The sequence below is a fragment of the Pseudophryne corroboree genome, chromosome 6, assembly GCF_028390025.1.
Source record: "Pseudophryne corroboree isolate aPseCor3 chromosome 6, aPseCor3.hap2, whole genome shotgun sequence".
Taxonomy (NCBI): domain Eukaryota; kingdom Metazoa; phylum Chordata; class Amphibia; order Anura; family Myobatrachidae; genus Pseudophryne; species Pseudophryne corroboree.
Genome location: NC_086449.1, coordinates 246,842,268 through 246,867,845, shown reverse-complemented (window position 1 = coordinate 246,867,845; position 25,578 = coordinate 246,842,268). Strand labels below are relative to the sequence as shown.

Here is a 25,578-nt window from a genome sequence, read left to right as displayed (position 1 = left end):
TATGGACATCGCACTTACTCTTGATGCCAGAGTGCAAATATCCCTCTGTGCATCTCGCATATATAGAAATGCATCCTTTAAATGCTCTATAGTCAATAAAATACTGTCCCTGTCAAGGGTATCAATATTTTTAGTCAGGGAATCCGACCAAGCCACCCCAGCTCTGCACATCCAGGCTGAGGCGATCGCTGGTCGCAGTATAACACCAGTATGTGTGTATATACTTTTTATGATATTTTCCAGCCTCCTGTCAGCTGGCTCCTTGAGGACGGCCCTATCTATAGACGGTACCGCCACTTGTTCTGATAAGCGTGTGAGCGCCTTATCCACCCTAAGGGGTGTTTCCCAACGCGCCCTAACTTCTGGCGGGAAAGGGTATACCGCCCATATTTTCTATCGGGGGGAACCCACGCATCATCACACACTTCATTTAATTTATCTGATTCAGGAAAAACTACGGTAGTTTTTTTCACATCCCACATAATACCCTCTTTTGTGGTACTTGTAGTATCAGAAATATGTAACACCTCCTTCATTGCCCTTAACGTGTGGCCCTAATAAGGAATACGTTTGTTTATTCACCGTCGACACTGGATTCAGTGTCCCTGTCTGTGTCTGTGTCGACCGACTAAAGTAAACGGGCGTTTTAAAACCCCTGACGGTGTTTTTGAGACGTCTGGACCGGTACTAATTGTTTGTCGGCCGTCTCATGTCGTCAACCGACCTTGCCGCGTGTTGACATTATCACGTAATTCCCTAAATAAGCCATCCATTCCGGTGTCGACTCCCTAGAGAGTGACATCACCATTACAGGCAATTGCTCCGCCTCCTCACCAACATCGTCCTCATACATGTCGACACACACGTACCGACACACAGCACACACACAGGGAATGCTCTGATAGAGGACAGGACCTACTAGCCCTTTGGAGAGACAGAGGGAGAGTTTGCCAGCACACACCAAAAACGCTATAATTATATAGGGACAACCTTATATAAGTGTTTTCCCTTATAGCATCTTTTTTATATATTTCTAACGCCAAATTAGTGCCCCCCCTCTCTGTTTTAACCCTGTTTCTGTAGTGCAGTGCAGGGGAGAGCCTGGGAGCCTTCCCTCCAGCCTTTCTGTGAGGGAAAATGGCGCTGTGTGCTGAGGAGATAGGCCCCGCCCCTTTTTCGGCGGCCTCGTCTCCCACTCTTAACGGATTCTGGCAGGGGTTAAATATCTCCATATAGCCCCCGGAGGCTATATGTGAGGTATTTTTAGCCAAAAATAGGTTTTCATTGCCTCCCAGGGCGCCCCCCTTCCAGCGCCCTGCACCCTCAGTGACTGCCGTGTGAAGTGTGCTGAGAGGAAATGGCGCACAGCTGCAGTGCTGTGCGCTACCTTAAGAAGACTGAGGAGTCTTCATGCCGCCGATTCTGGACCTTCTTCTTGTTTCAGCATCTGCAAGGGGGCCGGCGGCGAGGCTCCGGTGACCATCCAGGCTGTACCTGTGATCGTCCCTCTGGAGCTAATGTCCAGTAGCCAAAGAAGCCAATCCATCCTGCACGCAGGTGAGTTCACTTCTTCTCCCCTAAGTCCCTCGTTGCAGTGATCCTGTTGCCAGCAGGACTCACTGTAAAATAAAAAACCTAAGCTAAACTTTTCTAAGCAGCTCTTTAGGAGAGCCACCTAGATTGCACCCTTCTCGGCCGGGCACAAAAATCTAACTGAGGCTTGGAGGAGGGTCATAGGGGGAGGAGCCAGTGCACACCACCTGATCCTAAAGCTTTACTTTTTGTGCCCTGTCTCCTGCGGAGCCGCTATTCCCCATGGTCCTTTCAGGAACCCCAGCATCCACTAGGACGATAGAGAAATATAAGTTCAAAAGCTTCATTACATGACACTTTTATTTTTTTTGCAAAGAACAGGGGCACCAAGATTGGGTACCAAGGCCGGAACCACCTTTGGTGGCCTGGCTGTTGTGGTGATCTGTAGTGTCATACAGTCTGAGTGCCCAGCATTTGCTTTGGTGCGCAAAACCTTAGTGGTCAGTGTATTCAAATACCCCAAGGTTGTGCTCGTGGGGGCAATAGTCCGAGACAACTCTTTGTGGCCCTGAACAAGAGACGTTCAGTTTTACCTCTAGTATCCAAGGCTTTAACTTTTTATCCAGAAGGATGTCAAATCCTAGAATCTCAAAGCAAGCACTGCCAGCAATATGGTTTGGAAAGCAGGTGCGATAGTTATGTTTCAGGATAGGATGGGCAGAAAGGAGAGTCTTTATAATAGCATCTTCAATGTCCTCCCAAAGTTTGTTTGTGTCATAACAGTTTTCCTCCAGCCAGGTCCTCAGAGTTGATAGTTTTCTATATAGATATAAAAATAAAAATAATGTGATTTTTCCAAACAGTTGAGTATGATTATGTGTTTTGCTGTTAAGAGAATCAAATACCCAAATAATAAATTAGGTGTGTGACCCTTCATTCTAGTTTATGCTTCCATAATAAAACATAAAATACAATTGTTATATACAGAAGAGTTATGTGAGTATTCCTCATGACAGTGTTCAGCCATTTTACTTACCGCTTACTCCCTGTTAGGTCATCTCTGATAAAGTTTTCATTTTGTTTGTTGATTGCATAATTGGTCAGGTGCATACAGACATCGTCCTATCAAAATTATTTTAAGATTATATTATTTAATTTTCCATTACATTTTAAAACATAAAGCTTATTTCAAAATGATGTACTCAAAATTACAACATTCAAAATTTCAACATGAATGTCATGATTCAGAATGTGAACATGTTATGTTGGCAGTCAAAATGATGACATTCAAAGTTGACACTGACATATGGGTGTATTCAAATCAAGTCGGATTTCCCAACTTGTCCGAAAAAAGGGAGTTTAAGGTCGAATCCAGATTTGACCTGTTCAGTCATTCTCTCGTTTATCCGACAAGTGAGAAAATCCGACTTATCGGAAAGCACGTGGATCGGCAGATTAGCCGCGGATCCACGTGTTTTGTCGGATTCGTGGCCAAATCCGACAGACTTTAGCCCCGTTTCCGACAATATCAATCCGACTGTCGGATCCTTTCCGTCAGAAAGGATCCGACATCAATTGAATATACCACATAATATTGATATTGTACATGTTAGGGTTAGGCTGTGGTTAGGTATAGGGTAGGGTTAGGGCTTAAATGCAAGAAAAACACTACGGACCACTAAGTCCATTATCCCACCTTCCCCTGATTTATTTTACCCCTCCCTCTACATTTTAATGTTTTACAGACAGGGTCTTAAAAAATATGCCCTATACAACCTATACAGCACAGAGGGCCAGGTTATTAGCAAAATGCATTATATGGTTGTGCGGATGGGGGAACCCTAACCACTTAAGTTAATTCATACGTCAAACTATGGGGGTGATTCCATTAGATAATATATTGCAGGTTTGCAGGCAGGGAAATCTCACTTGTGTAGCACCACAGAGGTGCAGGCAAAGAAGCAAGTGAGATTTCTGTATGGTAACATACGTAAATCTATGCAGTATATCAGAAGAGGGTCACCGTCTGATGGAACATTGCGCTGAACTAAATCTGTCCTTAGGAATTCTAAATCAAAAATTTAAGCTATACTATATTACTATGAATCTGCTAGAAACATTGAAATATATAAATGAAAGTATGGAGACTTGTCAAATTAAATGGTATTTCAGAAACGTTTATTTTATCAAAGAACAGTTGGAAACAAGATTCATTTTCTGTTAAAATGTAAGGGTTATCATGGAATGTGCTTCATAGACCTAATTTTTTTCTATACAGTTAAGAAACAACGATTGTATATATGTAATGTTTGACGCATATACAGGTTTCATGGTATACAGTCACAGTACACGCAGCTTAAGCTGATGTCACATGACCTGCTTTTCCATAACAGGAAAACAATATCTGAGCAGTTTTTGAGGAGCAATTTAGTTGCTTACATTTAAATTATTTCCTTTACTGTACTAAAATAATCCCGCCCTTCCAAGTAAAATATTGTTTCTGTGCTTCAGTGCAAGACTATGTGCTCTTGCGTACATAATGAGAACAAAAGAACACCCTTTGTCTGCCCATCTCCTCCCAGTAGTTAGTGCAAACTCTTGCATCTGCAATCACCCTGACTTACATATCTATGCACTTCTCGTGAAACTAGGTGCAGTTGCACAAAATGAGGCAAGTCATAAAAGAGCATTCGTTTACTTCAGCTGTCATCCTTCTGGTTGTAAATGCTTCATAATGTTTTTTTATAGAAATAGATGCTCTTCTGACACCATCCAGGCAAACTATTTCTTTCAACAGGAGAGCATCTTTTAATAAATGATAATCGCATATTAAACAAAAACATGTAAGCTAGTGCCACTGTGCCATGAAGCATCCTCGTGATAAGCTTCGTCAGCTCTCAATAGCTCAATATCATCTATAATTACATGACACTGAATCCAATGGGGATAGATGTAACGTGAGATTTGGAACATAATCAAGTTACAAGTTAATCCTAGCCCTGACGTGCCATTTCTCACGTAAACGATCATTTAGAATCTTTCATGCAGAAACAGTTGTTGCTGTTTGATGTTTTTTCTACACACTAGTGAATCAGCCCTTGACAACAAACTGTAATATGCTGCCTGATTAATATTCCAAAAATCATTTACCAGGTTATTGAGACTTGGTTCCGTGTAAGTCATAGTTGCAAAACGCGCCAGTCCTTCCTTGTAGATAAAAATGCGCAGGGGTTCACAAGATGTCACAAGGACGTATATCCGCAGATCAAATTTATATCCACCAATGAGGAATGGCTGTGCAAATAAGTGATAACAAATAAGTGTCAGGTTAACAGCAAAACTGGAATACAGTCTTTACTTGTACTATGAAACCTGTGAAAGTAAAATGATACTTCGGTTTGTACGTATAAAAGAAACAAATCTTCCACCATAATACATTTTACCTTGGCGACATATTCCTAACAGAACATATGATAATTGTTACCTTGGTGATATACTGCTGACAGATCATGTGTTCTCCATGTTTGATGTCCTTTAAATTTTTGGAAAGAAAAATGCCCCTGCCTTGACATCCGCTATCAGGCTTACAGATGTACGTTTTATTTTTCTTTGTGCGACAGTAGGCCTGTAAATCACCATAACTGCAGTGAAGAGAGGTCAAAACCATTGGTATAAATCCTAATAACACATTTAACCAATGCAAGATATATGTTTAATTCATAGACAATACTATACAAACTGACAGGGTGATGAAGTGTTACCTTCAAGTCTCACTCTCATACAGGAACGTGTTTAGTATATCTTTTTGGGTCTGGGACTCAGGGTCGACAACAAAAAGGTCGACACACCTTAGGTCGACGCCAATTGGTCGACACACCTTAGGTCGGCATGGACAAAAGGTCGACAGGAACAAGGTCGACATGGAAAAAGGTGACATGAGTTTTTTATGTTTTTTTTGTGTCGTTTTCTTCGTAGAGTGACCGGGAACCCCAATTAGTGCACCGCGTCCCCTCGCATGGCTCGCTTCGCTCGCCATGCTTCGGGCATGGTGCCTTCGCTTCGCTCGGCACAGATTACCGTTCCAATCGTAGTCCACGTGGATCGTTAAGTATGAAAAGGTTCCAAAAAAGAAAAAAATCGTGAAAAACTCACGTCGACCGTTTTCCATGTCGACCTTGTTCCTGTCGACCTTTTGTCCATGTCGACCTTTTGTCCATGTCGACCTAAGGTGTGTCGAACAATTGACGTCGACCTAAGGTGTGTCGACCTTTTTGCTGTCGACCTGGAGTCCGGATACCATCTTTTTATGGAGCATATTTATTTCATAAATAAGGAGAAATGTATGAGTTTTTATCTCTGAAGCTTGTATGCTTTACATTCATATTAGTAGTCTCTGCCCTACCAGCTGGTCCACGTCTGCTGTACGGACAGTACTCACTCTGCAGGCAAGCACCACGTTCGTGGAAAGATGTTGTAGTCTTTGGGAAAAAGCTTTAACAGTCGATTCATATTTCTTGCCAGCAAATCCTTTCTACAGATCTCACTCATTCCTGGGAAGTGGTTGATTTTCTGTCAATAAAATGAAATATATATATATATATATATATATATATGCATATGGAAGACAGAGCATTTTTAACCTAACACCGGACTCATGCTCTTTGAACACAGGCTTGCCTGAAATCTCTTCATGTCCATTACACGCTCTAGTGAGACTGAGCAGTCTGTCCAGTAGACCGTCCACTCTTCTTCCTCCCCAACTTCCTTCAGTCCACAAAGACGTGCAGCGCGACGCACTACAAACACAAGAAGGTACCAAGGGACAGGGATCAAACACATTTACATTTCAAGGTACAGCCCAACTTTTGAATAATGTGGGCCATACATCTGGCAGCCAATTCTCCGACACTGATCCGATGATTGGCGATGAAAAAAATGCAGAGTGGCAGATATCGATGATCGACGAACCATCTGGAAATTGAGAAAAAACAGCAAGCGAAATATCCTCAAAATGCCAATCTCAATATTTTTTGGACGGAATTGGCAAATTTCCCCTAATTCCCCACCCAGGCATCGTCATAATGGGGAGTTGCCCTGATTCTCCCTGATGTATGGGCCTCTTAAGCTTCACATAGTTGACTGGGGCAGGCTTATTGCAAAACCTCATCCACATTCTACAATGTTCACAATCATAAAAAATATAAATAAAAAGAGCCAAGAAGCCACAACTCAACCAGCTATAGAAATAAGTTTTCTTGTAACACTTGTAAAGAAAATTAGATTTAATTTTGCAGAGTTGAATTATTGAAAAAAAGCAAAGGAGAGGAATGGAGGGTGCTTTTCAGGAATGTCCCTTTCTGCATGGAGTGTCGTCTGCACATTTTCACCCAGATGTAATATATATATATATTTTTTTTGTTATAAAACAGAGCTACATTAGTCTTATCAATATAAGTAATATTAGAATCATGAAATTGAAATGTATGGATAACTTACCGCTTTCATATTTGCAGTTTTTTAAATTTATACCAATCGTTCTAAAAAAGAAACAAGAGATACATTTGTGGTTATTTTCACAGTACAGTAGCATAGAATATAATGTTGAAAAACAGTCAAAGTGAAAAATAAATAAATAAATAAATACTATTAATTCAATGCTGCTACAAAATAAATATTTATCAATGACATAAAAATAGGCCTGGAAAGCACAGTGTCAATCTTTGCAGATGATACTAAACTTTGTAAGGTAATTAACTTGGTATTGGATGTGGAGTCCTTACAGAATGATCTATCTAAACTTGAACTCTGGGCGTCTAAATGGAAAATCAGGTTCAATACAGACAAATGCAAGGTTATGCATTTCGGGACTAAAAACAAACTTGCAGCCTACATACTAAATGGGGAACGGCTAGGTAAAACAGATTTGGAAAAGGATTTGGGGGTACTCATTGATAATAGGCTTAATAACCATACACAATGTCAAAGCGCAGTAAAGAAGGCAAGTAAGGTGCTAGCGTGCATAAAACGGGGAATTGAGTCAAGGGACTCGGATGTAATCCTGCCGCTGTATAAAGCATTGGTACGTCCACACCTGGAATATTGTGTTCAGTTTTGGGCACCACTGTATAAAAAAGATATTGGTGAACTCGAAAGGGTTCAAAGGCGAGCTACTAAATTGATTAAAGGCCTAGAGGGACTGGATTATGAGGAAAGGCTTATTAGGTTGAATATGTATACACTAGAAAAGAGGCGTCTAAGAAGAAACATTATTAATATCTTTAAATATGTAAAGGGCCATTACAAAGAGTTATCAGAGGAATTATTTATTAAAAGAACACAGTTTAGGACACGTGGGCACTCGCTGCGGCTGGAGGAGAGAAAGTTCCGAACGCGGCGGAGGAAAGGGTTCTTCACTGTTAGGGCAATTAGGATGTGGAATTCCCTGCCAGGTAAGGTGGTAATGGCAGACTCTGTAATTGGATTTAAAAAAGGAATGGATACATTTCTGAATGAAAATGATATCCAAGGTTATAATATTTAAAATATCAAAATGGTTAATCCGGGGGTTATATGAGTTATAGTAGTTAACTAGTCACAAAACATTACTCAGCGGGTTATCACAACTTAATACAGGTTGAACACGATGGGCAAATTGCCTCTTTTCAACCTCAATTACTATGTTACTATGTTAAATAAATACATAAATGTTAGAACAATTACATTGCTTCCAAAGGAAAGAATGTGTAACCTCCCAAACAATTATATAAAGCTGGAGAAAAAAAAGAGTAGGAAGGGATATTGGCTGCTCACCAACTGAATAAACTACATAAACTTCCAGAACCTTTTTCACAATAACTTACTAACAAATACTCAAATACAGTAAACTAAAGCATACATTTATAATACAATCAGCAAATAGCAGCTTATAATATATTCACTTGATAAGGACACTGTATAGCTCACGGTAATCAATGTATGAATTCAAGGTTGATCTCATACAACCATAACGTTTAAAGCAAAAAGGGAACATGTGGGGAGGAGTATAATACATGACGGCACATAAGTGATAGAAGACACAGTGGCCCTCCATGGCTATTCGTATAGTAAAATACACTACTTTGCCTTGGAAAAGCTGATTTAGTAACATAAAACATTAAAATGATTGACATTCTGCTAAGGTAGCAACTTGCAAGATAATTGTTCTTCCTTATACAAAGTAAGTATTTTTGTATACAAATTGTTTACACTGTAAGGGTGTGTACACACGGTGAGATATTTTCTTTCGATTTTGGCTATATAGTCAAAATCGCAAGAAAAGTTAGTGCAGATCGCAAGGTGAAAGTCACCTTGCGATCCGGATTCGATCCCGATGCGCGGTCCCGCCAGGTTGGCATCGTAAGAAAAGATAGACTGTGCAGGCAAGTCATTCCTTGCTAGATCGGTGTACTGTCTAGTTCATCTCACATGTCAATGACATCTCATATAAGCCAAAATCTCACATAAGCCAAAATCGTAAGCACACATAGTCCATATCTCAAGAAAAGTTAGTCAAAATCTGTGCTATCTGGGCTCCGGGGAGTTCAAGGGAAATTGCAAGTGAAAATCGGGCATAGCAAGGATCTCACCGTGTGTACACACCTTAAGAGAGATGGGGCCTGATTCGTGCACAATCCAAACACAATGCCAATATAAACTTAGTTGAGCAACTGCTATAAAATTATAGAAAAACCTCATGGCGCATGTGTTACACAGAGTGTACGTGCCAATGTGCTGTTGTGATCGACTGACAGGGTAACAGAAAGGTGGCTAGTAGTGAAGGCAAAAATGGCCATTCAGTGGTCTTAATATGGGAGCATCACAATTGTGTCAATGAAAGTGTCTGCATTCCCAGACGCTCAAACGCTCATAAAGGAGGCCATACCCGATGGAGACACGGCACTTACCACAGGGCTGGTGCAAGTTCCGATGGTGCGACCAATGGTAGTGTATAAGGATGCACCAATCGTTATTACAGCACGCACGGTGCTGAAAGTCGGCGTATCAGTCCTTGCACATTGGGCTGCACAGTTGCACACAAAGGAAGGAGTTTGTAGGCTATTTGGATAAACGCACAGGCGGGCGTCCGCCAATACACTTGGCATGCACCTTTGCCTGCGACTCAGAATCAGGCCCATACTGTATTTTTAGTTATCATTAGATCTGACAACAATCTAAATACATGCAATTATTAAATAAATTCCCTTAATTTTTCTGTCTCCTAAAACGTGCTACCTGAGTGAGATATCTAAGGATGGCACATTATAGGCACACAGCTGTTACTAATAAAATGCTTCTCTCTGCTAGAACAGCCAGGTTTCCCCTAGTAGACACAGATGACAAAGGCCAAACACCTGCGTTTTTTCTTCTTTTTCTTTTTAGACTGGTCTGTAGTGTCGGTACCACAATCTATCTTTGGTGTTTCTGGGATATGGGCCGTTTCATCCTGATTTGGTCTTTCTTCATGCAGATTAGTCTCATCAAGGTCAATGTTCACAGTGGTAGGTCCCGCGTCTACTGGGGTGGTCTCACCCAAACTTTCACTCTCCGACTCATCTTCATCCTCTTCATCATCTCCGGTATCATCATCTGATACACTGCACCCTTGTGAATCACCTTTCATGTTGTCCGGCAACACTCGGGCTGTAAAATAAGAAGATATTTTAACGAGAAAGTAATATTAAATTAGCAAGTGCAAGGTCTCATTAGGATAATAAAACTTGGAATGCTTTAATCGCCTTATACTTTCACAAACAACAATATCTGATTGTGATTAAAAAATTATTTGTAAGCAAATGTATTTAAACTTTAAAGTAGATGTTTATTATTACACAATCCCATATTATGCACAGAGCTTTACATAAACAATATAGTGCTAGCAGTTACGAGTAATAATAACACGCCATTGCATATCGCCTTAATTATCACTCATACATGTATGGTGCTACTTTTCTGGATGATCTGTTTAGTGGACCACTGCTGCCATCTTTCCAATAAATGCAGAATAAAAGAATTACAAGCAGATATGACTAATGATGCAATGCAACAAAATTAAGACATTTACCTAAGTGCTGCAGCCTGGAAACTGTAACCCCTTATGGCAGTGTTACTGGGTGGCAGGTAGTAACGTATAGAACGGCGTCTATGCTACTGTATAGCCTCAGTGCTGCAGTACCTATGGACGCTTGGCCGTGTCCTCCCTCTCCCGGTTCTCTATTGCCACAGTACAAGTAATAAGCATTACATGGGCACCTGCTGCCTGATGCGCCTAATGCCACCCCGGTCAGACACTTCTACTGGCCAGGGCGAGCTCCCGAGGACAACAACTTAGCGGTCGCCATGGAAACCGGCAAAGCGGCCGCAGCCAGCAGGGCGGGGAGAGGGCGGGCTGGCTGGTCAGAGGCTGGGGCAGTGTTATTATTCCCTGCAGCACAGTGCTGCTGCTGTCTATGTACCATCCCCGTCCACATGACACAACGCTGTCACAATAACAACATTGGCCCTCATTCCGAGTTGATCGGTCGCAAGGCGAATTTAGCTGAGTTACACACGCTAAGCCGCCGCCTACTGGGAGTGAATCTTAGCTTCTTAAAATTGCGACCGATGTATTCGCAATATTGCGATTACTAACTACTTAGCAGTTTCAGAGTAGCTCCAGACTTACTCTGCCTGTGCGATCAGTTCAGTGCTTGTCGTTCCTGGTTGACGTCACAAACACACCCAGCGTTCGCCCAGGCACTCCCACCGTTTCTCCAGCCACTCCTGCGTTTTTTCCGGAAACGGTAGCGTTTTCAGCCACACGCCCATAAAACGCCGTGTTTCCGCCCAGTAACACCCATTTCCTGTCAATCACATTACGTTCGCCGGAGCGATGAAAAAGCCGTGAGTAAAAATACTTTCTACATAGCAAAGTTACTTGGCGCAGTCGCAGTGCGAACATTGCGCATGCGTACTAAGCGGATTTTCATTGCGATGCGATGAAAAATACCGAGCGAACAACTCGGAATGAGGGCCATTGTGTACTACTCTGTTGTGCATTAGTAGACAATGACCCGGCCTGTAAATGTTCTATACTAACAAATCTTAATTTTGGAAGAAACCTAAAAAGTACTAATGTTCGCCCCCGTTTTTGCTCCAGTGTATGCCTGTTATTGATCAGCGGAGCTAGTTTTACAAAGACAATAGTGGCATCTAATAATGTGATGTGTATTTATATTTCTCTTACGTCGTAGAGGATACTGGGGTCCATTTAGTACCATGGGGTATAGACCATACTTGCCTACCTGACCCTCTCCATGAGGGAGAAAATGCTCTGTTCCTGGACTTTCCTGGTAATGTATGATTGCCATCACCTGTGGTGAAACACCTTTCTTATCAATTAACTAGCTCACCACCAGTGATGGCAATCATACATTACCAGGAAAGTCCAAGAACAGAGCATTTTCTCCCTCATGGAGAGAGTCAGGTAGGCAACTATGGTATAGACGGGTCCACTAGGAGCCATGGGCACTTTAAGAATTTGATAGCGTGGGCTGGCTCCTCCTTTTATGCCCCTCCTACCAGACTCAGTTTAGAAAAGGTGCCCAGAAGAGCCAGTCACGCTGAAGGAAGCTCCTGAAGAGTTTTCTGCATTTATTTTCTATGTTTGTTATTTGCAGGCAGGGCTGGTTGGCACCAGCCTGCCTGCTTCGTGGGACTTAGGGGGGTGGGGGATGGCCCAACCTCTTGAAGGCTTAATGGTCCCGTTCTCCACTGACAGGACACTGAGCTCCATTATGGGAATGATCTCAACTCTCTCTGCAAATTTGTCCCGCACTGAGAAAGAGACGCAATACTTAAACAAATTGTGGATGAGTTTATGAACAGAGACTCGGTCCCCAAAACAGCGTCTCAATCCCCTCCCATTTGTCCGCAAAAGCAATCTCTGGCCCATATCCTGCAGTCTGACTCTGACGCTGACAGGTCAGACATGGAGGAGGGGGAGGTGGACTCAGGGGAGGGAGGGATACAGCTCTGTCACAGGGAATAGAGGCTCTTATAGAGGCTATCAGAGATGTTCTGCATATTCCTGATAAGGTGTCAGAGGAGCAGAGCTGTAACTACGTGTGTGCCAGGTGTGCCTGGCACACAGCACAATCGCCCTGAGGGCGCACGGCCAGCAACTATGTCAGCGGCTTGTAATGAGTCAAATTGACTCATTACAAGCCGCCTGTGCTGTGTGCACCGCCAGAGGAGAAGAGGAGCAGCGTCAGGGGAGGACCCAGAGGAGGGAGGGGAGCTGGAGCCACAGCAGCGCTATGTAATTGGTATCGGAGCCGCTGCAGCAGTCAGTCTCCATCCACAATGGCTGGCCGGCGCTGCTGTGAATTCTGGGATGCGCTTCCCTCATCCCAGCATTCACAGCGGCAGCAGGCAGCCAATGCAGAAGCAGAGGGACAGCTGCAGCGACGCCGCTCCCTACGGCGCGCACTGCCCGTATTTTACATAAGGGGGGGATGCCAATGCCGTTTCCAGAGGCGTAACTAGGGTAGGGCACGTGCCCTGGGCGCCTTGGCAGGCCCAGGAGAGGGGGGCGCCGCCGGCGGCCAGGGCATCATGCCCCACTGGCCCCCGTCACGCCGAAAATGTGAGGGGAGGAGAGCGCAGCGTCTCTCCCTCCCCTCACCGCGGCTGACAGCAGCGCTGCGTGTGTCCGGTCTCCGGCGGCGTTAGCCAATCAGAGCTTGCAGACCGGCTCCTGATTGGCAGCCGGTCCGCAAGCTCTGATTGGCTAGTGAACTGGCGCCACACAGCCGCCGGAGACCTGGAGCGGTGAGGGGAAGGAGAGGCGCTGCGCTGCGCTCTCCTCCCCTCACATACCAACAAGCGGTGAGTGACCAGGGGGGGGGGGGGAGAGCACAGTGGGGCATGTAACTGGCACAGTGGGGCATGTATCTGGCACAGTGGGGCATGTAACTGGCACAGTGGGGCATGTATCTGGCACAGTGGGGCAATGTATCTGGCACTGTGGGGCATGTAACTGGCACTGTGGGGCAATGTATCTGGCACTGTGGGGCAATGTAACTGGCATTGTGGGGCAATGTATCTGGCACTGTGGGGCATGTATCTGGCACTGTGGGGCATGTATCTGGCACTGTGGGGCAATGTATCTGGCACTGTGGGGCATGTATCTGGCACTGTGGGGCATGTATCTGGCACTGTGGGGCAATGTATCTGGTACTGTGGGGCATGTATCTGGCACTGTGAGGCATGTATCCGGCACTGTGGGGCATTGTATCTGGCACTGTGGGGCAATGTAACTGGCACTGTGGGCCATTTTCAGTGACCACACCCCTTCTGGTGCGTGGCCACACCCCTTCTGGTGTGTGACCACGCCCATCTCTTCGCCGCGCGCACATGCTTCTTTTGGTGTGTGTGTTTTGTTTTGTTTTTTGGGGGGGGGGGCGCCATTTTCCATCTTGCCCTGGGGTCCGAAAACCCTAGCTACGCCTCTGGCCGTTTCTTGCACACAGCGCTAAAATGCCTAGTTACAGCACTGCAGAGGAGTGTGAGGAATCTTATTTTAATGTAAAGAAGAAGTCCTCAGTTACTTTTCCTGTGTCAAAGGAATTTAATACCCTGTTTGAAGAACCGTGGGTTAATCCTGATAAGAAGTTTCAGATCCCTAAAAGGTTGCTCTCATCTTTTCCTTTTCCTCTGGTGGATAGGAAAAAATGGGAAAAGCCACCGATAGTGGACGCATCAGTCTCTAGCCTGTCACGTAAAATTGTATTGCCTGTTCCTGGTGCAGATTCCTGAAAGACACGGCTGATCGTAAAATTGAGACTACACTCAAATCATTGTACACAGCTGCTGGGGTGGATCAAAGACCCACTATTGCATGTGCGTGGATCACTAAAGCCATTGCTAAATGGTCAGGTAACCTAATTGAGGGGTTACATTTCTTATCTAGGGGGGATGTTGTCTTACTCCTGCAGCATATACAGGACTCTGCGAACTTTATGGTGGAAGCCATAAAGGAAATAGGCGTGCTTAATGCACACACCACCGCTATGGCAGTGTCGGCACGCAGGACTTGAGGCTACACCAGTGAACTGCTGACGCGAACTACAGGAAAGGCATGGAAGGCCTACCATTCACTGGAGAGGCCTTGTTTGGAGATCAATTAGACAAATAGATCTCCACAGCTACTGCAGGTAAGTCTACGTATCTTCCTTCCGCAGCCCCCCAACCAAGAAGACTTATTCAGCTCCTAAGTTACAGTCCTTTCGGATGGTCAAGTTCAAGGGCAAATCCAGAGGTGCTTCTACGTCCTCCAGCTCCAGCGGTGCAAGAGGTAAGCCACGCAAACCAGCAACAGCAGGTGCTCAGGAACAGAGCTCAGACTCTGCTTCCTCAAAGATTTCAGCATGATGGTGGACTGCAATGCCTGGAAGGCTGTCAGATGGGAGCCCGACTACAATTCTTCAGTCAGATCTGGTCAAATTCGTACCAGGATCCCTGGGTCATACATCTTATTTCCCAGGGTTACAGACTGGAGTAACAAAAGCTCCCACCTCACAGATTCCTCAAATCACTCCACAGCATGCCATACAAAAACTGGTACAGACTCAGGTCATTGTTCCAGTTCCACCTCATCTACTAAACAAGAGATACTACTTCAACTTGTTTGTAGTACCGAAGCCGGACGGTTCGGTAAGACCTATTCCGTACCTCAAATATTTCTACCCATACTTACGGGTGTTCAAATTCAATATGGAGTCTCTGAGAGCGGTGGTCTCAGGTCTGGAGGAGGGGGAATTCCTAGTGTCTCTGGATATCAAGGATGCGTACCTTCATATTCCGATCTGGTCGCCTCATCAGGCTTATCTCCGGTTTGCACTACAGGACTCTCACTACCAGTTCCAGGGCCTGCCATTTGGTCTCTCCACGGCAACGAGGGTGTTCACCAAGGTGATGGCAGAGATGATGATGTTTCTACTCCGCAAACAGGGAGTGAATATAATTCCGTACCTGAACGATCTCCTGATAAAAGTGCCATCCAGGGAAAGGTTGCTGGACAGCATTGCTCTCTCAACTAAACTCCTCCAGGATCACTGGTGGATTCTGAACCTTCCGAAATCTCACCTAGAGCCAACACGGAGGCTCCCATTCCTGGGAATGATACTGGACACGGAGTCACAAAAGGTGTTCGTTCCGTTGGAAAAGGCATTGGTAATCCAGTCGATGGTTGGGGATGTCCTGAAGCCAACCCGGGTGTTGGTGCATCTATGCATTCGCCTTCTGGGAAAATGGTGGCCTCTTACGAGGCACTTCAATACAGAAGGTTTCACGCAAGACCCTTCCAGCTCGATCTGTTGGACAAATGGTCCGGATTGCATCTTCACTGTCACCAAAGGCCAGGATCTCCCTTCTGTGGTGGCTACAGTCTTCTCACCTCATCGCAGGACGGAGGTTTGGAATTCAGAACTGGATTCTGTTAACCACAGACGCAAGCCTCAGAGGTTGGGGAGAGGTCACTCAGGGGGTGCAGTTTCAGGGAAGATGGTCAAGTCAGGAAATCATCCTTCCAGTCAACATTCTGGAACTCAGGGCTATATACAACGCCCTTCTGCAGGCCTCTTATCTTCTTCAAGATCGGGCAATTCAGGTTCAGTCAAACAATGTGACAGCAGTAACGTACATAAACCAACAGGGCGGAATGAAAATCAGAGCAGCAATGTCAGAGGTGTCAAGAGTTCTCCTCTGGGCAGAAAGAAACGCTGTGGCATTTTCAGCAGTCTTCAATCCGGGAGTAGACAACTGGGAAGCAGACTTCCTCAGAAGACACGACCTGCACCCGGTGGAGTGGGGCCTTCACCCGGAAGTGTTCAGGTGCTTGGCAAGTCGATGGGGATATCCACAGATCGACATGATGGTCTCTCGTCTCAACAAGAAGCTCAGGCGATATTGTTCCAGGTCGAGAGACCCACAGGCGGTGGCGATAGATGCCCTGATCACTCCATGGGTCTATCAGATGGTGTACGTGTTTCCTCCACCTCCTCTGATCCCAAGAATTCTAAAACGAATAAAAAGGGAAAAGGTTCAAGCAATACTCATTGCTCTGGACTGGCCAAGAAGGGCCTGGAAGCGGACCTTCTGCAGATGCTCATCGAAGATCCGTGGCCTCTACCTCTTCGCAAGGGTCTTCTGCAATAGGGCCCGTTCATCTATCAGGACTTACAGCGTATACGCGTGACGGCATGGAATTTGAACGGCTGATTCTAGCCAGGAGAGAGATCCCTAACAAGGTTATTCCGACTATGATCCAAGCCAGGAAGGGGATAACGTCTAAGCATTACCATCGTATTTGGAAGACATACATCTCTTGGTGTGAGAGCAGAAATTATTCTGCAGTGGAATTTCATCTGGGACGTTTCCTGCTTTTTCTGCAGGCAGGCGTGGATGTAGGTACTGAGTCTGGGCTCCATAAAAGTCCAAACTTCGGCCTTGTCCATTTTCTTTCAGAAACAATTGGCTTTTCTCCCTGAGGTCCAGACGTTCTTGAAAGGTGTTCTACACATCCAACCTCCCTTTGTGCCTTCCACGGCACCTTAGGATCTCAATTTGGTGCTGCAGTTCCTCCAATCAGACTGGTTTGAACCGTTACAGGACGTGGATGAAAAATATCTTACATGGAAGACCGTCACACTGTTGGCCTTGGCTTCAGCAAGACGTGTGTCGGAGCTGGGGGCTTTGTCTCACAAAAGTGCCTATTTAATTTTCCATGAGGACAGAGTTGTACTCAGAACTTGTCAGCAATTTCTTCCTAAAGTGGTTTCCGCATTTCATATCAACCAACCTATTGTGGTTCCAGTTGTCACCGACAACTCTGCTACTTCAAGGTCTTTGGCTGTTGTGAGGACTCTGAAGGTGTATGTGAAAAGAACAGCTAGTCACAGAAAGTCGGACTCGCTGTTTGTTCTTTATGATCCCAATAAGATTGGGTGTCCTGCTTCAAAGCAGACAATTGCACGCTGGATCAGGCTTACTATCCAGCATGCTTATTCCATGGCAAGTTTGCCATGTCCAAAATCTGTACAGGCCCACTCTACTAGGTCGGTGGGTTCTTCCTGAGCGGCTGTCTGGGGTGTCTTGGCTTTACAGCTCTGCCGAGCAGCTACTTGGTCAGGATCGAACACGTTTGCGAAGTTCTACAAGTTCGATACTTTGGCCTCTGAGGACCTTCAGTTTGGTCAATCAGTTCTGCAGGAACCTCAGCACTCTCCCACCCAGTTTGGGAGCTTTGGTACATCCCCATGGTATTAAATGGCCCCCACTATCCTCTAGGACACAAGAGAAAATAGGATTTTAATTACCTACCGGTAAATCCTTTTTTTCGTAGTCCGTAGAGGATACTGGGCGCCCGCCCAGTGCTTCGTTCTTCCTGCACTGTTACTTGGTTAAGTAATGTTGGTTCAGCCATTGCTGTTCCTGTTTCAAGTTTGTTTAGCTTGGCTTTCCTTTTGTTGTGTGTGCTGGTTCAGATTCTCACCACTATCCTTATCTATCCTTCTCTCGAAGTATGTCCGTCTCCTCGGACACAGTTTCCTAGACTGAGTCTGGTAGGAGGGGTATAGAGGGAGGAGCCAGCCCACACTATCAAATTCTTAATGTGCCCATGGCTCCAAGTGGACCCGTCTATACCCCATGGTACTAAATGGACCCCAGTATCCTCTATGGACTTTGAGAAAAGGATGTACTGGTAGGTAATTAAAATCCTATTTATACACATTATTCATAACATTTCTTTTTACACAATATTTGCAGTTTTAACTTTGGGGATTACCACATAAAGATGTTTGGGCCTACTAAATTGTGAGCAAGCCACATAAAGATGCCCATGGGAGAAGCAGCTCATCCCGAGATCTACACCTGCAGTCCTGAGCATTTGCCCTAATTGACAAAAGTCTGATTTTTCCTTTATTGCTCTTCTCCCCGATGTCACATCGAGATCATACATACCGCAGTTTCTTTTTAGGTCACTAAGCTATACAACGGTGAAAACGCAATCCAAATTAATTTAGTAGTTTTTGTGTGATGCTGGAATGAACAGACAGACAAAATTTATGTTTGTTTTTTTCCAGTCTCCATAGTTCATAAACAGTCCCTAGAATTATATTTCTCTATGCTATGTACAGATGTGGCACCTCGGAAATTGGTGTGTATGTGTATATCCCTTTAAAGTTACTCACAGGTCCGCAGCAGCACGGGGAAAGCGCAGCACAGCAGGAGTTAAAACCAAGACCCTAGTCTGATCACATGGTCGTGATGCAGACCCCTGATTGGACAGGGGCAGCCTGGGAGAGGAGAACCTTTTGGGAAGAAGTTGGTGCAGTGCAGAGCAAAAGGAGGTGTGGGAATGCTGCCCACACACGGAGCTGAGTGGGAGCAGGGAGACTAAGGGGTCTATTTACTAAGCCTTGGATGGAGATAAAGTCGCTGGAGATAAAGTATCAGCCAATCGGCTCCTAACTGTCATTTTTCAAACACAGCCTGTGTCATAGTAGATAGGAGATGATTGGCTGGGACTTTATCTCTAGCGACTTTATCTGCATCCAAGGCTTAGTAAATAGACCCCTAAGTGACAGCCACAGGACGCTGGGCAGTGAGAGCAGCGCTGCAGAGTGCAAGCAGCGGGGTACTGTCGGAGAGACAAGTGCCAGGTTAGTGGGTGTTGAGATGCTGCAGCCAGAGACTGGACACCGCCAGCCCCGAGTAGAAGTGCAGACGCCGCGGCCATCTTTGGACTGAAAGGAACCATTAAGGACTGGGTGAGCAAACAAACGCCTCCGCTTAAAAGGGTCTGAGTGAGTATAAAAGTATACAAACAACAAGAGCCCCGGGCAAGCTTGTATACCAGGCTCAGAGACCCCTATCCATTTCTGTGAAAGTAAAGGGCGCGGAAAGCATAACCCCACTTTGCCTAAATCAGACACTGCAACACCACAATTCCGCCAGCCAAACACTGTAAGGAGTCATTGAGACTCACTGAAGCTAAATTGTGGTAACAGTACAGACATTTATTTTGACAGACTGAGGACCTAATTCAGCATGGATTGTTAATTTGAGAATTTGCAGTTGTCTGCGAGTAGAAATGCACGGTCCTTACAGAAAGGAAAAACGCCCTGCGCAAATTTGTGAATGCATCGCAGATCGCTATACACTCAAGGATGCATACGCCAATAATATGCCAATAATCTGTGACTGAGACAGGTTGGGAGTGGTCTGTGCTGACGTCAGAGACCCTCCCCAAAAAGGCCTGGGCATGCTTGCGTTTTTTACACACCCAGAAATGGCAGGTTTCCGCCCAGAAATGACGGCTTCCTGTCAGTCAAACAGCGGCTGCATTTATGATCTGTATGCATTTTCTATAGCTATTACCCCACGTGCATATGCAATGTGAATGCTGTGCATACGCAGTCGTTCGATAATCATTTGCGAATTCTCTAATTAGCGATCCATGCCCAAGTAGGCCCTGAGTTTGACAAGGTTGTGTACAGCCCTATAAGCATGATAAGAGAAAGAGTTTGCTGCATTGGAAAGACCCTTATTCCTAAGTAAATGGTATCTGTTGAGAGATACTACCATCCCATCACTAGTTACATTCTCTTTGCATTGAACTGTGAACAATTGATTTTGATATCATCCAGTATTACCCCCTTTCATTTGTGTGACAATTCCCCAGGTGACACACTGTGGCACAGTAGACTTCTACCTGAGCTCCAACGTTACATGCCAATGAAGATTGAAATACCTTGGCTAGGGAAAGCTAGAAAATTAGTGTTAATTATTGCTAATTGTATTTTTTATCACTCTCCTAATCACCACATTATATCATTCCAATAATTTCATGACAGAATTTGTGATTCAACTTAATATGTTTCCAGTACTGTTTACTGACGCAGCTATGTTTATATACCCTTTACTTGTCCTATATTGTATTGAATTGTAAGTTACTGTCTTTATGTTTTGCTTATTTTTTTACTCTGTAATTGGGCGCTGTGGATCCCATGTGACGCCATATAAATAAAGGATAATAATATGTTCATCTGTTATTCCAGTGATATTCTGCCATTTTTATGTGATTCCAATTAATTGTTTCCTGTACATTGAATGCTCCTTTGTGGTATGAACTGTAGCCAATAGTCTTCTTTTGTTCATCTTTTAAACTACAAATTCTACTCTTTTGTGATTATCCCAATTGAATGCCATTTAATCATCAACTTCAATCCAGAGTTCATTGCAGCTCAATGAAATACATCTTGTTAGAATTGCTGACTCACTCCTGTTTCGTATGTTTCTTGATCTATTCTACCTCTCTGAACATGGTACTGCAGGACAAGGTACGGGGAACAGCATTTCAGGGGAAAGGTCCGTTACATAGCCACCCAACACCTGTGATACCTCTCTCAACCACTTAGACATATCCGCCAAATGCGGGGTGTTACACAGACACAAACCTTATAGGTTTTTTTTTAACGTCAATAATTTATTTTATTTTAAATACAACAGCATCATGTTTCTGGTGTCACGATCCGGGTATCTGGACGCCATTACTTACCCTTCAGATGCCTCCTAAGGCTGGCTCAGCGTTCCAGGACCGGATTCCGCTGTTCCTGAGTTTCCACATGCAGAATATCAGTGGTGATTTCATCAGCCGCGGCCTCCGCTGTGCCCGCGTGGTTAAATGTGCGCTTGTCAGTCTGGCGTCTCCTGTCTCCTGTGGCCGGCGTCGCCATTACTGTTTCAATTCTCACATGGATTACAAACCAAACTTCCCTCCAAGTGTCTGCATGGGCGCAGCCATCTTGGATTTTGTCATCTGAGCATTTCCACCAATCTGCTGTCTGTATTGTTGATTTGCATAATTGCCTAGCCAACCCCTTCCTTGCTGCAGGTATAAGTAAGCTGTGCCTGAGCAAGGAAGGCGTCAGTGCTTTGGTTGTCTAACCTAGTTCCAGTTTGTCTCTCTCCTGTGGTTGTCTTCCAGGTTCCAGCTCCTGTCTCCAGACTTCTGCTATAGAGACCCGCACCAGCATTCCATCTGCGGTGTAGCCTGACTCTCCGATCCATTCTGGACTCACCTGTTTCACCGCTCTCAAACAATCACCTGCTTCCAGCCCAGCTTCCAGCAGTGTACAGCTTCTCTTAAAGGGCCGGTGTCCTTTTCTGCAGTTTACCACTCTCCACCGGTATTATTATTTCACCGCTCTCAAACTCCAAACTTCATTATTATTTCATCGCTCTCAAGTTCGTTTATTATTTAACTGGTTCCAGCCAGTATCCACACTCCGTACCAACAACAGTCTGGTTCCAGCCAGTATCCACAGCAGCCGTTTTACCTTCAGCAGCCCAGCCTTTCCTGGAACATCAGCTGGTACGATCCTGGGTTCTCTCCATTGCTACAGTCAGGCCTGGTAAGGACTTTCCAACTAGAAGATTATAAGAACTGTCTCACACTACCAGTGCCTGTGGCCCTTGCCACCCTGTAGTACCCAGGAATTGTATTTATCCTCTGTTGACTTTTATGTTTCCTTTTACTGCTGCTGTGTTACGGAGTTTGTCATAATAAACATCATTGACTTTTATCCTGGTTGTCGTGGTCACGCCTTCGGGCAGCTATTCTACATGTTACTTACATGTCTAGGGGTCTGATACAACCTCCCAGGTTCCGTTACATCTCAGCCCCTACAACTGAGGCTGCCTCCCGTCAGCTCAGGCCCTCAGTTGTGACAGTAAGCACTGACCAAATGAATCCAGCCGGAGACCAGGATCAAGCGACCAGGCCGATGCAAGAACTGGCAGCCCGACTTGAACATCAGGAGGCTGCACAGGGCCACATCATCCGCTGTCTCCAGGATCTCTCTACACGGCTGGATGGGATTCAAACGACCCTCCGTGGACCTGGCACGTCCGGTGCGTCCACTACAGTGACACCAGCTGTAACCCCACCCACCTTACCCATTTCCAGTCCACATCTTCATCTTCCAACGCCAGCAAAATTTGATGGATCTCCAAGGTTCTGCAGGGGATTTCTCAATCTATGTGAAATCCACTTTGAGCTTCTACCTGGCAATTTCTTCAGTGACCGTACCAAAATTGCCTATATCATCTCCCTTCTCAGTGGTTCAGCCCTTGACTGGGCATCACCGTTATGGGAGAAGTCTGATCCCCTGCTATCCTCCTATACTGACTTTGTAGCTACATTCAGGCGCATCTTCGACGAGCCAGGCCGGATAACATCTGCTTCATCTGAGATTCTCCGTTTACGCCAGGAAACACGTACTGTGGGACAGTATCTTATACAGTTTAAAATCCTGGCATCCGAACTGGCATGGAACGACGAGGCCCTGTATGCTGCATTCTGGCATGGCTTATCAGAACGCATCAAGGATGAGTTAGCTACCAGAGACTTGCCCTCTAAGTTGGATGAGCTAATTTCTCTTTGCACGAAGGTTGATCTACGTTTCAGAGAGAGAGCAACCGAGCGAGGAAGATCATCTACTCCTAAATCTTCTGCTCCTCCTCTTCGTCAACCATCTCCATCCAAGGATGGGCCTATGCAAATTAGTCGTTCCCGTCTATCTCCCGCTGAGCGCCGAAGACGTCTCTCTGAGTCTCTCTGTCTCTACTGTGCAGCTCCGTCGCACACTATCAATGCCTGTCCCAAACGTCCGGGAAACTCCAGATCCTAGCTCGCCAAGGAGAGGGCCGGCTAGGAGTAATGATCTCCTCTCCATCTCCTCATGACTGTAACCTCCCAGTGTCGCTCCAAATTGCTCAACGTTACAGGAACGTCATTGCCCTCCTTGATTCCGGAGCAGCTGGGAATTTCATAACCGAAGCTTATGTTAAACGGTGGTCCCTACCCACCGAGAGACTGTCCTCGTCCATCTCTTTGACTGCCGTGGATGGCAGCAAGATTTTTGACGCAGTCATTTCCTTAAGGACTCTTCCAGTTCGTCTGAGAGTGGGAGTTCTTCATTCTGAGTATATTTCTTTTTTAGTGATTCCAAGAGCCACACATCCAGTGGTTTTAGGCCTTCCATGGCTCCGTCTCCACAACCCATCAATTGACTGGACGACTACGCAAATACTGGCATGGGGTCCCTCCTGTGCTGAGACTTGTTTAGCCAAAGTTCTTCCTGTTTGTTCTTCCTTCCCCAGGTCATCTGATGTTCCGCCTCCTCCATATCAAGACTTCACGGACGTGTTCAGTAAAGCCTCTGCTGATATCCTTCCTCCTCATAGAGAATGGGACTGCCCAATCGACCTCATTCCAGGGAAGGTTCCACCGCGAGGCCGAACTTATCCGTTGTCTCTGCCTGAGACACACTCCATGGAAGAGTACATCAAAGAGAACCTGGCGAAGGGTTTCATCCGACCATCTTCTTCTCCAGCCGACGCAGGCTTCTTCTTCGTTAAGAAGAAAGACGTGGTCTGCGTCCGTGCATCGACTACAGAGGTCTGAACGACATTACCGTCAAGAACCGATACCCTTTACCCCTGATTACCGAACTCTTTGATAGAGTTAGTGGTGCAACCATTTTCACAAAGCTGGACTTGAGGGGTGCCTACAATCTCATCCGAATCCGTGAGGGTGACGAGTGGAAGACCGCCTTTAACACCCGTGACGGACATTATGAGTACCTCGTCATGCCCTTCGGATTGAGCAATGCTCCAGCAGTCTTCCAGCACTTCGTGAATGAGATTTTCAGGGACATCTTGTACCGCCATGTCGTGGTTTATCTAGACGACATCCTCATCTTTGCTAATAATCTCGAAGATCATCGTTTCTGGGTAAAAGAGGTTCTTTCCCGTCTCCGTGTCAATCACCTCTATTGTAAATTGGAGAAGTGTGTGTTTGAAGTTAAAACCATTCCGTTTCTAGGTTACATTGTGTCCGGTTCCGGACTAGAGATGGATCCTGAGAAACTCCAAGCAATCCAGAATTGGCCTATACCCTTAAGCCTCAAAGGGGTCCAGAGGTTCTTAGGGTTCGCCAATTATTATAGAAAATTTATACGAGACTTTTCCACCATTGTGGCGCCTATCACTGCATTAACCAAGAAAGGTGCTAATCCGTCCAAGTGGTCCGAGGAAGCTACACAGGCCTTTCACCTTCTGAAGCAACGGTTCATCTCTGCGCCAGTTCTGAAACAGCCCGACACCGACTCTCCTTTTATCTTAGAGGTAGATGCCCTTTCCCGCTCATGGGAGCAAGAAAATGAGTCCGAGTCTGCAGACAAGCATCCTATTATTAATCCGTTGGCATTCTCCACGGTAGGGATGGACTCTACGCCTCCACCAGGGAAAAGTTTTGTTAAGCCAGTTCTAAGGAAGAAGCTCATGCATTGGGCCCATGCTTCCCGTTTTGCTGGACATACAGGCATTCAGAAAACCCTTGAATTTATTTCTAGGTCCTACTGGTGGCCAACTCTGAAGAAGGACGTTATGGAATTTATTGCCTCCTGCCCAAAGTGTGCCCAACACAAAGTCTCCCGCCAGTCGCCTGCGGGGCAACTGGTTCCATTATCTGTTCCCCGTCGACCTTGGACCCATTTGTCGATGGACTTTGTTTCCGATCTACCGATCTGCAACAAGTTTAATACCATCTGGGTGGTAGTTGACCGGTTCACCAAGATGGCACATTTCATCCCTCTCACCGGTCTTCCGTCAGCTTCCAAGTTGGCTCAAGTGTTTATACAAGAGATCTTCCGACTTCACGGTCTTCCTGAAGAGATCATCTCGGATCGTGGAGTACAATTTGTAGCCAAATTTTGGCGAAGTTTGTGTCAAGCCCTCCAAGTCAAGTTAAAGTTTTCCACGGCTTACCATCCTCAGACCAATGGTCAAACCGAGAGGGTGAATCAGGACTTGGAGGCCTTCCTCCGTATATATGTGTCTTCCTCTCAAGATGACTGGGTTCAACTCCTTCCTTGGGCCGAGTTCAGCCACAACAATCAA

General features: G+C 45.4%; 1 protein-coding gene across 4 annotated transcripts in view; it reads right to left on the bottom strand.

Annotated features, from left to right (window-relative positions):
• The window catches only part of TTLL13 (tubulin tyrosine ligase like 13), a 106,038-nt gene that overhangs the window by 49,609 nt on the left and 30,851 nt on the right, over positions 1 to 25,578 (bottom strand). Inside the window, exons 1-9 of one of the 4 annotated variants that reach the window (XM_063925835.1) lie at positions 10,634 to 10,924; positions 9,924 to 10,212; positions 7,030 to 7,070; positions 6,211 to 6,329; positions 5,972 to 6,102; positions 5,018 to 5,174; positions 4,684 to 4,827; positions 2,570 to 2,655; positions 2,127 to 2,352 (exon numbers count right to left, since the gene is read on the bottom strand). In XM_063925835.1, coding sequence (XP_063781905.1) covers positions 2,127 to 2,352; positions 2,570 to 2,655; positions 4,684 to 4,827; positions 5,018 to 5,174; positions 5,972 to 6,102; positions 6,211 to 6,329; positions 7,030 to 7,070; positions 9,924 to 10,192 — 1,173 coding nt within the window. In that variant the 5' untranslated portion in view covers positions 10,193 to 10,212; positions 10,634 to 10,924. Of the gene's footprint in view, positions 1 to 2,126; positions 2,353 to 2,569; positions 2,656 to 4,683; positions 4,828 to 5,017; positions 5,175 to 5,971; positions 6,103 to 6,210; positions 6,330 to 7,029; positions 7,071 to 9,923; positions 10,213 to 10,633; positions 10,925 to 25,578 lie in introns of those variants that run through there. The other 3 variants (XM_063925836.1, XM_063925837.1, XM_063925838.1) reach the window with 3 other exon arrangements.